The 14,592-nt window shown below is 37.5% G+C and overlaps 1 protein-coding gene across 1 annotated transcript; it reads right to left on the reverse strand.

The window, feature by feature from the left end:
• Window positions 1-2,546: 2,546 nt before the first annotated feature.
• LOC149839797 (very-long-chain enoyl-CoA reductase-like) lies at window positions 2,547-9,213 on the reverse strand. The gene is made up of 4 exons (XM_090004236.1): window positions 8,987-9,213; window positions 8,869-8,908; window positions 2,925-3,679; window positions 2,547-2,832 (listed from the first exon to the last, which is right to left on the reverse strand). The coding sequence occupies exons 1-4, from the start codon at window positions 9,053-9,055 to the stop codon at window positions 2,764-2,766; spliced, it is 933 nt and encodes a 310-aa protein (XP_089860362.1). The 5' UTR covers window positions 9,056-9,213; the 3' UTR covers window positions 2,547-2,763.
• Window positions 9,214-14,592: the final 5,379 nt, after the last annotated feature.

The raw sequence follows: 14,592 nt of genomic DNA on the forward strand, positions 1-14,592 counted from the left end.
TTAGTCTGATTTGGTAAGAAAAATGATATTAGAATGAATGGTAATTGGACTTAGATTCTGTTTTTGGTACATCCGAGATTGAATCAGAATCCGAGTTTGACTTAAAAGTCTGACAAGATCTGACCTGGTTACATGTAAATGTACATCCGACTAGGTTATATACCCTAATTTGGTGTGGATTCTGCATAGGCTTTATTCACCCGAGCTGGACCCGACTCCAAATCTGATTAACTTGCATCCAATTGGGGAGGGAAATCTCAATTTGAAATCTTATTCAAGTCCGATCCGCATAGACTGCCCTGTCGAGCTATTAATCTTTCTACATGGCTGTTGGTTATGCCCAAAGGTCTACATATGGTGAAATATAACATGGCTCCACAAATGCCCAGGCTCTAGATATGGTAAAATATAACATGGCCCCACTAGGGGTGTCAACAGGTCGGGTTTGGTCCAGACCCAGGTGTAACCAGACTTGGACCAGATTTTTGGGTATGGTATTGGGTCCAGACCTGGGTCTAATCAGGTCCATTATAAGAGAAACCATACCCAGACCTGATAATAACTACATGAACCATACCCTGTAAAATAATATTTTTATCATTTTTACATTGAAAAATAGCAGGTCTTAATCGGAACTCGGGTCGAGCCCGGGTTTGGTATAAAATTTCACAAACTATACCCGAGTCCATGTATTAATCGACCTTCAGGTCCGGACCCGGGTCTTCTTTTTTGTCATCATACCCGGACCCTATAGGGTTTGGTCCGGGTTGGGTCTGGGTAAACTGGACCCGTTGACACCATTAGGCCCCACCAATGCCTAGACTAACTTGGAAAATATGGTTGGCTAATCAGTCTCAGAGACCAGTGTTGGGAATATAATTAATGCCTGATTAAAAAAATACATGAAAAAATAATAAACAAAAGAATTACCAAAAAGTTGAGGTTTAATTTGGTTTTAATTTTATAGAAATCAAGAAAGCAGACATTTATATGGGTTTTTTTCCCTTGAAAATTGAGTATAGGAAGGAAGGAGTTCAAATTCAAAACTCCAAACCAACATCGATATAACTGGACTCATACTTGATTTTTGTGAAATGCATTTATCTAAATATCAATTTTTATGTTCTGAATGCTTCTTTCAAAAGAACGAGTGATTTTTGCTTTATTAAACATGATGTTACCCCAGTATGCCTTTATTCCTGCTTTATTCTGGCCAAAAAATTGAAATTCAGTGTGTTACACACGAGAAGGGACAGATCGGCCCCTGCTCAGGTGCTGTCCTGTGTTTGATAGCAGGGTGTGTCCCAGACGGGACAAACAGAGGCCCTGCTAGTTTGTTTTCAATGGGGCATGGTGGAACCCATGAGTCTCACCCCTAGGGGTGGGACTCACTGGTCTTGAACAAACACCACCTAGAGTGTTCAGGTGGCGTTTGTTCAGTAAATCAAACACTGCCTCAAGTTTTGCTCTGGGTTGGATATCTGACCGAATTTGAGTCTGTATAGTCGTGTTGGGTAAGCAAAACCAGATTCAAGTAGATTCGGACTCGGATTCTGTTGCATCATTCTCACATCTGAGTTAGACAAGATCTGACTCCATTATATGTATATGTTGGATCTTTGAGGTATATGCTCTAATTGGATCTGGGTTTAGTATAGGCTGCACAACCCTCCCAAATTCAATTATCTCACATCCAACAAGATCCGACCAGAGTCTGACCCCTTTACTTGGTTTGAGTGGAGAGACACCTCAATTAAGATAGTGTGACTTCACACGTCCTGATTAGAATGATCAAAATACATTTAGAAACTAGGACATTATTTAAAAAAAAACATTGTTACTTTTTGGGATCAGAAGAATAACTCTCACTTTTGAACTTTAAATTGCTACAGAGTCTATCTTATCGCTGAAAAGTGTGTTAGACATTTTTAATTTTTTCAAAACAAAAGACTACTTAAAAAAAATCATATATGTTAAAAACTGCCATTACTTTTAATGGTTATTTCAATCAATTGAAGGTTGCTAAGATTAAGACAACGGGTCTAACACTGCGCCTAATTCAAATTCAAATAATTCAGCTTAAGATGAATTATTCACCAAGCCTGTTTGACATGATTCAGGAGTAAGCTTTTGATATGAAAACCTACTTTAGATCAGTGAGATGATGCAATATAGTATCGGTGTTCCCTTATTAACCACATCAAGGGAGCGTTTGTTTCACTCCCACCCAAAGGAAGCCTCTCTTTCCTCTGAAAGGGCCACTTTGGAGGGAAAGTGCTTAGCCATGGGGGAGGTATGAACCAACTTTGACAGGAAAACTGCATTTTTGGAATTTATTATGTGGGTCTCGCCATATATTTGTTATAGGCTTGTTTGTTTCACCCTTTCTAAGAAAAAGGCTATTTCCTATGAAAGAGAGTCTCTTTCATAGGAAAGGGCATGAAACAAACGCCCCCTTAAGTTTCACTTGGCTTCTAAATGACTTTCTTTAGGAAAAATGGATTGAAACAAGAGAATCACTACTAACTGTGGTTATGGTTCATGGGTTCACAGCCGTGGATCTACCACAAAACAATTGCAGATACCAATTCAAGGTAACAGTACAAACTAATAGATTCCTCATAAATTGAGGTAGATGGACTTGAAACAGTAGCAACTAACAGAGATTGTTTCAACAAATAATAGTGAACTACTCTTAACAACAGAAAACAAACTCTTCTATGCTTGTCTGAAGATAGCTACTGGAAAACCATGACAGAAGATTCACAAAAATGGTGGAAGTATCACCCATCGGCGTGGATATTTTGGTCTTCCTTCTTTTCCATCAAATAGCTGCAAGATTACCAAGGTTAAAAAGATTAATATATCAATGACAAATAGCTAGAGAATAGTGAATTCATGAAGAGAACCAATAATAATCTTACCTTTCTCAGACGGCGGTGTTTGGCAAGGGCCCAATTGCTCATGATAAGGGTTGCTACCACAAGAAACACATAACCTGCAACAGTCTGGGTTGCAATGTTGAATCCAACCCACTGATAAATCTCTGTTGTGTAATTTGCACAAGTGACAATATTGAATAAAAATCCTCTTGGAATCTGATAGCCCTCGTTACCATCGGTTCTTCTAAGATTCCTTAACAGTATATGACAGTAGAAGTTTGCAACCTGGCAGATCAGTCCAAACACAAAGCCAATCTTCATTTGCTGGTCGCTTACAGGGGTATAGAGGGGATGATTCACAAAATAAGCTATATAACTGCCAAAAGTCCAGTAATAAGCACAGTTTCTGAACACATTAGAGAGTGGTGATGTTGCATGGCTGAACCTATGAACAAAGAATGTCTCCATGATACGCTTGAAGTAATGGAAACACCAGTAGTACATAGCATAGGTCTGAACAGGGTGAATTATGCGTGGTCCCTTATAACCGAAGTACTCATAAACAGGGGCAAAATAGAAAATCGGGTAGATGATCAAAGGGCCTAAATACTCCCAAAAGAACAAGGTGCTGTATAAGACCTGTGGACCCAAATCTTTGAACACCACAGTTAAATTTTCTCCATCTCCCTCAAAGTAATCATGGACCTTCTTTCTAGAATCAAGAATAACTGGCCTCCCCTGTGAGGCAGGTTTCTGGGGAAGTGTGAGACGCTGTCTGGAAGGATAGTATTTTTTGGCTGCATAAAAAGAAACAGTGAAATCATACTCAAAATTTGGAACCTGGAAATGCCTCGTGAACTTATAATCCCACTTGAATAGTAGCATTTAAAACTTGAACAGTAAGCAAATTATTAACTGCAGGTCCATCTATATCGAGTTAGCACTGGTAAGGAAACACGTCAACATGTATTGGTCATCTATGTTCTAACAGCAAGGTGATGGCAGGAGGCCTACACAGTATTTATATATGAAGCTTTCCCTAAAGGGAAAGCAGCATCTAATGTATACAGAAGTATCAAACTCTTTTGTCAAAGAACATGGAAACATATACTTCAGCAAAATACAAGCAGTTACTTAGAGCATAGGCCACAGATATACCTATTGAGATAGTGCAGGCATTGCATTTTCTTGGGGAACTTAAAACGAAACAGGTGTTTTCAGAAATATAGGAAAACCTATCTGTACATTTATGTAGTCATTCACATATGATTTAATTTAACAAGAAATACCACAATTATTCAAATTATCAATGGGATGTTTTACTGTGTTCAGAAGAAAAGCATGCCAAGGGTTGATGACTGCTCTTGGAGTGAAGGCCATGATTGAGAAGGGCAGAGTATTATGAGCAATACACAGATGAATACTATATTGTAGGGACATGCATATCATATGCATATCAGAATCAGATTCCTCAAGTCTTGGCAAATAAGATATACCCACCTATTTTCATGGTACTGTCGAATATTTCCCCAAGAAATTAATTGGAGGTCAATTAGATTCTTAATTCTTAGCATTGCTTACCACATGATTTTTCTTCTTTTTACTTCTTTACACACCTATTTTAACTTTTCCTGATGCCCCTTTCCATCCATCTTTTTCTTTTTTCTTTCTATACTACTGATTTATTAAAACCTATGTCACATGGGTGCGGGTGTGGGTGCGGGGATGCGGCATTTTAAAAAAACTTGGGTGCGGGAGGGCGAAAAAATAAATAAATAAATAAATAAATATATATATATATATATATATATATATATACAATTTTGAAGTTTTAATAGTTAACAACAGTAACACTAATGAAATAAAAAACAATTATCGTGAGTACATTTTAAAAAACAAAAATTATATATATGCTAAAATTCATCATTATAAGACTGCATTAACCAAGCTTAATCGAGTTTCAAAGCTTCATTAAGCTCTACTGGTCTGAGCCGAGTTTAATAGTTTAATCGACTGCTTGATGCATATATGGTTTTAATTTTTTGCTATTGAATCAGACAAATATCAGGATTTGATGGATATCTGATTACATGTAAAAGAACCAAATAAGGTACGAACACCGGTCTAAACGGGGCGAGACCCCATTTTCCCCCTGGCCAGGACATATATGCTTGGTTTCCCATCCGACTCTTTTAGTTATTCTCTTCTAGTTACATAACTGAGCTACTTTTGAATGGTAATCAAGCTGGTCAACCCTGAAGAAAGGTTGTATTGTCCATGATCATTACATCCTGCCCCAAAATCTGGCAGCTCATTGACTTTAGATATTTTGTATTAATTTTTCTAGTATGTAACCTCCAACCCAGCGCATATCTCGGAAGGAAATCAAAATCTGATTTAATATTTGCAGGCAGGTACAGTGGACTGCAATCTGTACGGGCCAACATGGGCATCATTACCCTTTCGCCTTCCTGAACCCTCTATTTTAACAGAAAGGTTGTTCTCTCTTCAATTTTCAAGGTACAGTATGGTTGTTCTCTGAGACCATCTAGATTTTCATGAAAAGTTCAACTCTCATCAACTACGAGAGGTGTCAGATCTTCAGTAAAAGGTGAGAATGATAAAGAAAGCCACCAGGTGCAGTATCAATGCATTGCCTGATTCATTCCCCATCAAAATTGCGGTGAGAACCAGCATCCTGTCCAAGAGATGGAGGTATCTCCCGACCGCAATCCCCTCCGCAGAATTTGATGAGGATCATTTCCCTTTGACCACAAAGCAACTCAAGAGACAGAAGAAGCTCGGCGAGTCACACTTGCATCTAAAAGGAACCAATCTCTTCACCGCTGTCAATCGATTCTTGTTGAACCAGGCACCTTCACAGGATTAGCCTGCGCTTGACTCAGAGAAACGATTCGGAGAAGAGACTCCTTGGTAGTTGGCTACGGCATGTGGTTGCCATAAAGAAAGTTGAAGAGCTGTGTCTCGAAACTCGCCACGTTGACGAACCAGTTCCTAAGTTTCCTGGCTATCATGCCCATTTCAGCGGGCCTCTTTTTTTTTAAGTCCAAAAGTTGGACATAAATGACCCTGGGTGCGTTGACCGCACCCAGGGTCGGGTTGACCGCACCGGGTGCCACACCCGCATCGCGTCGACGCAGGTGCGGCACCTGGTTGGCCGAATCCCTGTGACATATATTAAAACATGCTGAAAAATATAAAGCTTACAGGTTAAACATGCAGGCTATAGTCACAGAAACACAATATATAGTGAGTTTGATCTAATGTCACATAGATATAGGCATGGGTACAGGGTACAACACAGGTACGACACAGAAATTTATAGAAGGATGAGTACATATGCACAATTATGCTACACTTTACAAGAAGCTCAGTCAAGATCAATGTTATTAATATCATTGTGAATTGGCCGATTCATATCATAACACCAAAACATCAATATGCTGTGGAGGGTGAATCGGCCATTCCAAAAACCAGATGATTCAGGCCGAAATGATTTGGCCCAAATCGTTTCAACCTGAATCGCCTTTTTGTGTGGTTTGCCCCTTTCCAAACATTCAGTCCCCCCCCCCTCTCTCTCTCTCCTACATTGTGTGAGCCACAACGAGGAGAGCTGGTGCCGGAGGGCCAGTGCTCAATCTCGCGAATTCCACGGCCGGCAGGGGGAGGGGGGACTCTGTACGTTAGGGTTTCATCACGGTTAGGGGTGGTGCTGATGGTTTGGGGGGTAGGGGAAATCCCATGTCTTTACTGGTGAGTTTGGTGGTGGGTTTAAGTGGGGCTGTGCTGTCATTTTTTTTTTCTGGTGGTTCTGCAGGTGTTGATTTTGAGGAGGCGACAGTGACTGGGAAGCGTTGGAGAAGGAGCAGCCGAGCAGGGAGGAGGACGAGGTGGTGGAGCTTTATCGGCGGCCGGTGAGCAAAGGCCTATGTCACCTGGGTATGGGTGCGGGTGCGGGAACGGGCACAGGTACGAAGGGTATGACATGGTAATTCCAAAAAATGTGGGTACGAGGACACAGCTATATATATATATATATCACTCACATAAATACAAAATAAATTCAAAATAAACTGAATATAATCTAAATATATATGCTATATCTAAAATATATATTATATACTGAAAATATAAAGGTATAAACTGAATATATAATTATAAATTATAAATTAAAAACAAACTTGTATGCACGTTGGGTAAAATGGCGTATCTAGGTGTCAACATGTGTCGACCCGAGGGTATGGAGGAAGAAATGGAGTGTCCAGGTACCATAGGCAAAGGCCAAAGACAGCATCCTCCTCCTCCTCTCTCTCTCTGTGTTTTTTTCTTATTTTTAAAGATTTTTCCCTTTTTTAATTTTTAATGTTGTTTCTATTTTTATGATTTTTTAATTATAAAACCAGTTTTTAAATAGGCTGATTTCAATAGATACGGGTCCGATTCGACATGGCCCTATTCAAGCATTTTCTAAAAAGCATTACGGCTCCCATTCCGATACTGACAACATTGCTCTAGATATGAAATGATAGATTGCCAATAACAAACTAAAAGTCGAAAGCAGGTCAAAGGTATATAATTAACTAACAAATATGATCAACAAATAGACAGTTCATATCAGATACCTTTGATGTCAAGTATAGAATGCACATTGTTGGGATAGCAAGACTGATAAAATGAGTTAAGTTGGAAACCTGGATAACCTACAGTTAGAGTAGCTAGTATCGGTACAGATACATGTAGGAAATTGGTACAAGGGCTTGGGAGAAGCACCCACGTTACACAGGTTCTATGTTTTAGATATGAAGAAATTTCTACAGTATTACACTTAATATATTCATAGTAGGGTTTGTGCACACAATGAATTCCAAGCAACATACAAATTCCTTTCTAGAGAACAGACAAAAATTGTTTTTGTGCATGAACCAAGGATATGACAAAAGGACATGGGACACACCATTTTTGCAAAAATTTCCATTAATAACAGTATAAAAGAGAACACGACACGAGAGCAGGTTGGAACATTGGAGCACCTCTGTGACATCTGCCTCAGTATCTCCCTAGATAATTTTTGTTATTTTCAAGAAAAGATGATGAATTTCTCCTTTTCAGTATTGTTTCCCTTTTTCTAATCCCCTTGAAGTTTCTCTTGTCTATTTTTTTCCACGTTTTGGAATCCTCGGGAAGTGTTGCTTCTTACCAAAAATACAGGAAGAAAATGACATTCAATTCCTCCTAACCCTGGAAAAGGTTTTGCTCACCACAAAGAAAAAGAACCACACCCTGTTTCATTTGGTTTCTGCTTTCTTTCTCCTAGCCAAAGAAAGAAGACAATCTTGATATCCTAGATGCATCAAAGAATGCAATCTAAGTTTCTCTACAGAATCAGAAACAAGATTCCGTTTCCTCGCAAAGACCAGTAGCGATCACACAATGCCCATGATCGCTCACTCACCCACAAAGAGACAGAGATATTCTAAAAAGAAGACCAATAAATCCATTACAGTTAATTTCTAGATAGATCAATCAAGAAAAGCAAACACATGTCAGTTCACATAACCCCCCAAAACTTCCATGCTTTTTAGTACACCAACCTCAATGACCCACTCAATCTTCTATAATTCAATAAAGCTCTATGATCCACTCGACCATCCATTGCTCAGTCCAATAATCAAGTTTGAAACCAAAGGCCAAATGGCCCCTCTGCTACAGACCAGAGCTACAGTTAAATAAGAAACACCAACATCAATTTAATAGCCACAACTACTAAATTCAGAAGATAATTTACAATCATTTACAGGCGACCAACGTTCAGGCATTTATTACAAAGAGGAGATTACTTGAGCCCCAATAGCAATCGGGCTACTTTCAGATAAATTGATGATTCCCATAACTAACAAAATGCACCCATAAATCATTAAAGGAAAAAGAAGGCACAAAGAAAACAGAAAGGAAATGGTGAGCTCACTCCTATGATGTATTGCAGCTTTGAGATCATCAACCGTTGCCTAAAAATAAAAAAGAAAAAAAATCCAACCAGTAAGAAAAATACCCATCATCTTTTGAGAGGGAGAGAGAGGTCTTACCGATTCCAAGAGCTCAACTCCTCCCTTGATGATTTCTCTCCCGCTTCTAGACACCACACTCACCCTCATCTTCACAGATCAGGAAGAAATGTTGGTGCAAAGATCCTCAGCACTCAGAGAGAGAGAGAGAGAGAGAGAGAGAGAGAGAGAGAGAGGGCTTGATGCATGGGATGAATTAATTGAGATGTGAAGGGGGAATAAATAAGCCCAAACGCTGGGAGGAGTTCACGAATCTAGTTGGGATCAGTAGACCTAAGTACCTAACAACTTCCAGCTGCGGATGACCAATCCCTTCTCATGTCACAACGATACGAGTATGATTCGACACGTAACTCGCATTCGACACGAGTTTGAAAACTTATTGAAAGATAGTACATAAGGACACGTTTTTTTCTAAATTTTTGAATTAGACAGTTATTTTTTAAATATTATTACAAATATTGGAATAATATTCATACATGTCAAAGTCATGTCAGCACAATGTAGCATGTTCGACCTGTCACCCATGACCTATGTCATAATTTAAATATCGTTAAAAATATTGAAATACTATAGCATGTTCGACTTGAGTCACCCATAACATATGTCACAATGATTCGTGGATTCCATGACGCGGGATTCAGATTCGGCTCTAATGTTTGAAATTCTTTTAAAAATGCAATGTGAGGATACGACTTTTGTATTTTTAATCATAAAAACTATTTTTGAATAATTTAACATTAAAAATATTTTTTAGTAAAATAAACTTAAAATGCAATAAAATATAATTTTAAAAATATTAAAATAATGCCATACGTGTCAGTGTCCGTATCATCGTGTCCAAGTAGCCACATGTGTAACTGAGACACACAGCCAAAATGACGTGTCCATGTGACAGCCCATGACACATGGGCTTAGGGCAGATTTGAAACAGCCAAAAATTGCCCCAATCTAGTATCCGACCGATTTGCATCTCTAGTTTTTATATTTTTTCATTTAACAGACCCCTACCAGTAGGTGTGGGCAACAGGTCGGGCAGCTCGATGGGCCAAGCAGACCCGACCCACTTTGGGATTGGGCCATAATTTTAGGCCCATGCCCGTTAGGTATCAAGCCCACCTGGATGGGCTTGAGTTATTTATTAGAATAATATAAAATTTATAAAAATTAAATATTATATAATAACTTGAATAACTATTATTATTTACCTAATTAGTTATATTAATTAAGAATTGGTTGCATAGCAAACATTTATGCATTTTAAGATTGGTCAAGACCAAGTCAGGCCGGCCGCTTCACATTGGCACAATGAGCCGGGCCATGAGCTTCTATTCAAACCCGAGCCCATTAAGAGCCAGGCTAAAACCCGGCCCTTTAGTAAATGGGCCGAGCGGACTGGGCCGGGCTGGCCCTATGCCCACCCCTACCTACCAGTTATACAACCATATATCATTGGGATTCAAACTTGTGTCCAAACATGCAGTAAAACTGCTCCTGCCAGACAAGCGGACTTAATTACAAATATAATCTCAACAAGAGAAAATGCTACGATAAATATAAATTTTTTTTAATTTTCAAGAGAGTACTGAGAAAATGTCATCATAAGCAAAATATATAAATTATATGTAACACTATAAAATATAAAAAAAAACTAAAAGTTTGTTTTTTTGTCACATTTTTCAAAAAGTATATCATTTTCAAAACAAGCGATATTCTGTGTTTTGAAAACATGCTATTTTTCGGGAATGTATCGGCTTTGAGAATATCACGATAAAATTGTGAAACATGCCGATATTTGTGAGGCAACTGCAAAGAGCAAATCCTATTTTTCTGTAATACGTGTAAACGGTTCGGGTCCAAGTATAACCAACTAGAGGTGGCCTGGTCTGAATGGGGACATAAAATGGATTCAACAAGATCTTGGATCTATGTCACAGGGACAAGCCATTTTGGTGGCGTATCCTTGGTGACACGAGTGGCACGTGCAGACCATATTGTAATATTATTTTATTAATTTTTAACATTTTAAGGTTTTATATTAATAAAAAATGCATTTTTAACATTAAAATATAAAAAATACTTTTTTATTGATTAAAAATAAAAAAAATTGTATCGTCATGTCCTCTTTTCCAAAAAAATATTCGAACTCTTGAGTTGAATCGGTTCCATGTGTCTTAGTGTCCACGTGTCTTTGTGACATGTTTGGACTAGGAAGCCTGGCCTAGATTGGATCCCACACTTGTGAGCTGCCTTATCCAACTTGAAAATTTGTAGAGTTGGGAAACAAGATGAACGGCTCAAGGTTCGATTCAAGTTAGGATTGTAAGGAGCTCTGATGTGAAGTTAGGATTGGCAATTAAGTAGTAGTAAATATTTATATCAATTAAGTAGTAGTAAATATTTATAACTTATATCATAGAGTATAAATGAGATGGGCATAACATCAAACGCCCAATGCATCGTGCAGTGGTCGGACGTGTGTTCGCGTGTCGCGTGTCTGCCTGCTGACTGTAGTTTAAAAAAAACAAAAAACTCTTTACTGAAGCGTGGAAAGCGTCAGTAAAGATCCAAGACCTTTACTGATGTTTTTGCGTGTAACTAAAGACCTTTACTGATGCTTTTTGCACGTCAGCAAAGGCCCTTTTTGTGTGAAACACACATGCATTTGATTTTGTTTGGAACAAAAAGGGCGTTTGATGTTACACCCTTCATGAGTATAGATGGCCAAAGTGTTTTTTAGTTTTTTTTTTATATTTACATAGATAAACCGACCCCAAGATCAGATACTAGTTGCACGGGCTCTTCTTGTCATACTTATGATCACTTTCCTTTTAGAATTGCCACACTTCAACTTGAAAAAGGGGTGACATCCATGGGATTTGAACCTAGACCACTTGCCTAGTAGCCTAGGCCTCATCCCACTGCACCAAACCCTTTTGGGGTAATGGCTGAAGTGTTTAACTTTCTTATTTTTAAAAAATTGCAAATGGTGTATAATCACTTGGGCAAACCAGTGCCGATGATCTTCATCACAACATAGTGTATGACACCCAACCTTTCAATATAAACAAATCTAGGTAAAGATCGACAATCTTTCTAATTTATTTTTGAACTAAAGGTATTATTTTTTTTGTTAATCTTTGAAAGTTGAAAATGCATGAATGTTGCATTTTTTGAAGTAAAGAGAGCTATATATACGACGAGTTTTGATTTACTTTGTGCAGTCGATATAAGTCATTTTATGCTAGCAACAATGACAGGCATAATGCAGAATCAAATGATAGTGATGATTCTGAGTATACCATGTTGGATAAGTCAGAATCAGAAATAATAGGGAAGGACCAAATTAATGATGATTCAGAATAAGTATTGATGGATGAAAACAATGTTATAATAGCATTTGGGAAGACAAACTCTTAAGTTATCAATGAACAAATTTTCATTTAATAAAAAGCAAATGACTTACACAACAAAAAATATAATGAATGCAAACAATTTAAGTGGCTATCAATAAAGTCAAACGATCACAAAATTGCTTGCAGTAAAAGGTTTACTGATCCTGAGCAACGTTACAAGTTTTTGAGAAATCATATGGTTAGGAATAATTTTAAAACAATTTATAAAGAGCTGCAGTAAGCGAGTCATTGTTGCATGTACGAGAAAGAACCTACGGTATATGGTAGGTTGCTCTTGAAAGATCTATTGCATCAAGATGTGCATAGCAATGTTCATTAAAGTGAAGAGGTATCAAATTGCTCGTGCATGTGGTGGATCAGTAGGCAACCATGTTGCAGAAAAAGTATTTTTTAAGTGAATTTCACGTATTATTTACAGACGCTTGCATAATAACCCGAAGATGACTCCAAGAAAAATTATGAATGACCACAGTCGCGATGTAAGTGTGAAGGTTGCTTACAAACAAGCATGGCGTGAACATGAATTGACTACGCTGATGCTATATGGTTCATTCAAGGATTCCTTCAAGATGCTTCTCGCTTATTGTCATCATTTGATGATGGCTAACCTTAGATCAGTGCCATTCATTGAGACTGATACAATCAATAGATTTAAGTACCTGTTCCTAATCCTGGATCATCAGAGTGCTTTAATTCATGAATTTTTTTTATACATGATAAGCCCTTAATCCCACTTATTGAGAAGCTTCATCTAATGTTGATAAAAATTTTAGGAGAAAGAAAGGACTAATGAGAATAAAATGATTGGCATTATGGTGCTTGAGGTAATTACAAAGATTGAAGAATGTCAGATAGAAGCACAAAAGCTATGTGTGCAAGTAGTGTATTGCATCCGCCATCGTTACGAAAACTGTGACCAAAAACACGACTGCAATATTGATCTTAAGAGTATGAAATGTTTTTGTGAAGAGTGACCGGTTAGTGATATTCCTTGTGATCATACCATCACATGCATTTTGTACGAGAGTAATCTTCCATATGATTATTGCGACAAGTTTTATATAGTTGAATCATATTGAGCAGTATATCATACTTATCTATTTTATCTAATGGTCGATAATTACGTTGCCCCTCCAACCCTTATTCCCATCTTACCACCAACGCCAATTAAGAAAAAAAGGTGACCTAAAGTGAAGAGATGAAGACTGAAAGATAAGGAGGTGGTACCATACAAGTAAAGTGTATGTCACTAGCTTGGCCACAACATGCGAAAACACGATTATAAAGTAATGTATGGGTATTTGATGTATTTTGAAAGTACTCTATGCCATGATTCTTTATAATTTATAAAAAAAAATTAATTAAATGCTCTATTTTATATTGTCTGCAAAGTATAATGTCTATTATTTAAATCATAGGTAGCTCACAATGTCTAAATGCAGTGCAAACAAAGGAGTCAACGACCAGTCACCCAACACAATTATGATGGATTACACTGAAGATGTTGTTTTAATGAAACCAAAATATAGTGAAGTACTACTATTTTCTAAAGAAACTTTTTTGATCAGTGAAGTAAGTATATTACAAGTTTTTTAAAATATGTTTGTTTGTTCTGATCGTATATAGATTATTTTAAAAATAATATGAGTGTATTTACCTATTTGATGCAACACTTAGAAAGATTCATAGTGATAATAGTTTTTACAACAAAAAAATAGTAGGACACAATCTGCCAAAGACTATTTATATAACATCATACTTCTTTACGAGTTTGTAAAGCAATGTTTCTCTTCTTTTCTTTTTTTAATAGAAACTAATTGGTAAATATTGAAATTCACAACAAATGCTCGAAACTCCCCTACATCGAGAGGGCGTGTACATGCTTGGAGTGTGACCGTGTGCCGCCTCTATTCTATAAATATGACAAGGTATACACTAACATAACATAAAATTCAAATTGCACTACCTTAAAATCAATTTATGTTGCATATCTTGATTCGTGCAAACTGGAGCAATTATCATTGAGTTCTTTGAAAGATGAATATGAAAGCAAAGAAATCAAGGTTGTATAATTTGATGTGGAATATAGAATATGCTGATAGGAATGCCGTAAATACGGTATCACCTCCTTATCTTTCAGTCTCCATCTCTTCACTTTAAGTCACCCTTTTTTCTTAATTGACGTTGGTGGTAAGATGGAAATAAGGGTTG

The sequence above is a fragment of the Nuphar pumila genome, chromosome 4 (assembly GCF_984573655.1).
Source record: "Nuphar pumila chromosome 4, dmNupPumi1.hap1.1, whole genome shotgun sequence".
In the NCBI taxonomy this organism is placed as follows: Eukaryota; Viridiplantae; Streptophyta; class Magnoliopsida; order Nymphaeales; family Nymphaeaceae; genus Nuphar; species Nuphar pumila.

Excerpts from the sequence above, each read along its gene's own strand:
- LOC149839797 (XM_090004236.1), bottom strand. The coding sequence starts at position 9,055 with ATGAGGGTGAGTGTGGTGTCTAGAAGCGGGAGAGAAATCATCAAGGGA. Across the intron at positions 8,909-8,986 it reads GAGTTGAGCTCTTGGAATCG|GCAACGGTTGATGATCTCAA; the intron begins GTAAGACCTCTC and ends TTTTATTTTTAG. Across the intron at positions 2,833-2,924 it reads AACACCGCCGTCTGAGAAAG|CTATTTGATGGAAAAGAAGG; the intron begins GTAAGATTATTA and ends GTAATCTTGCAG.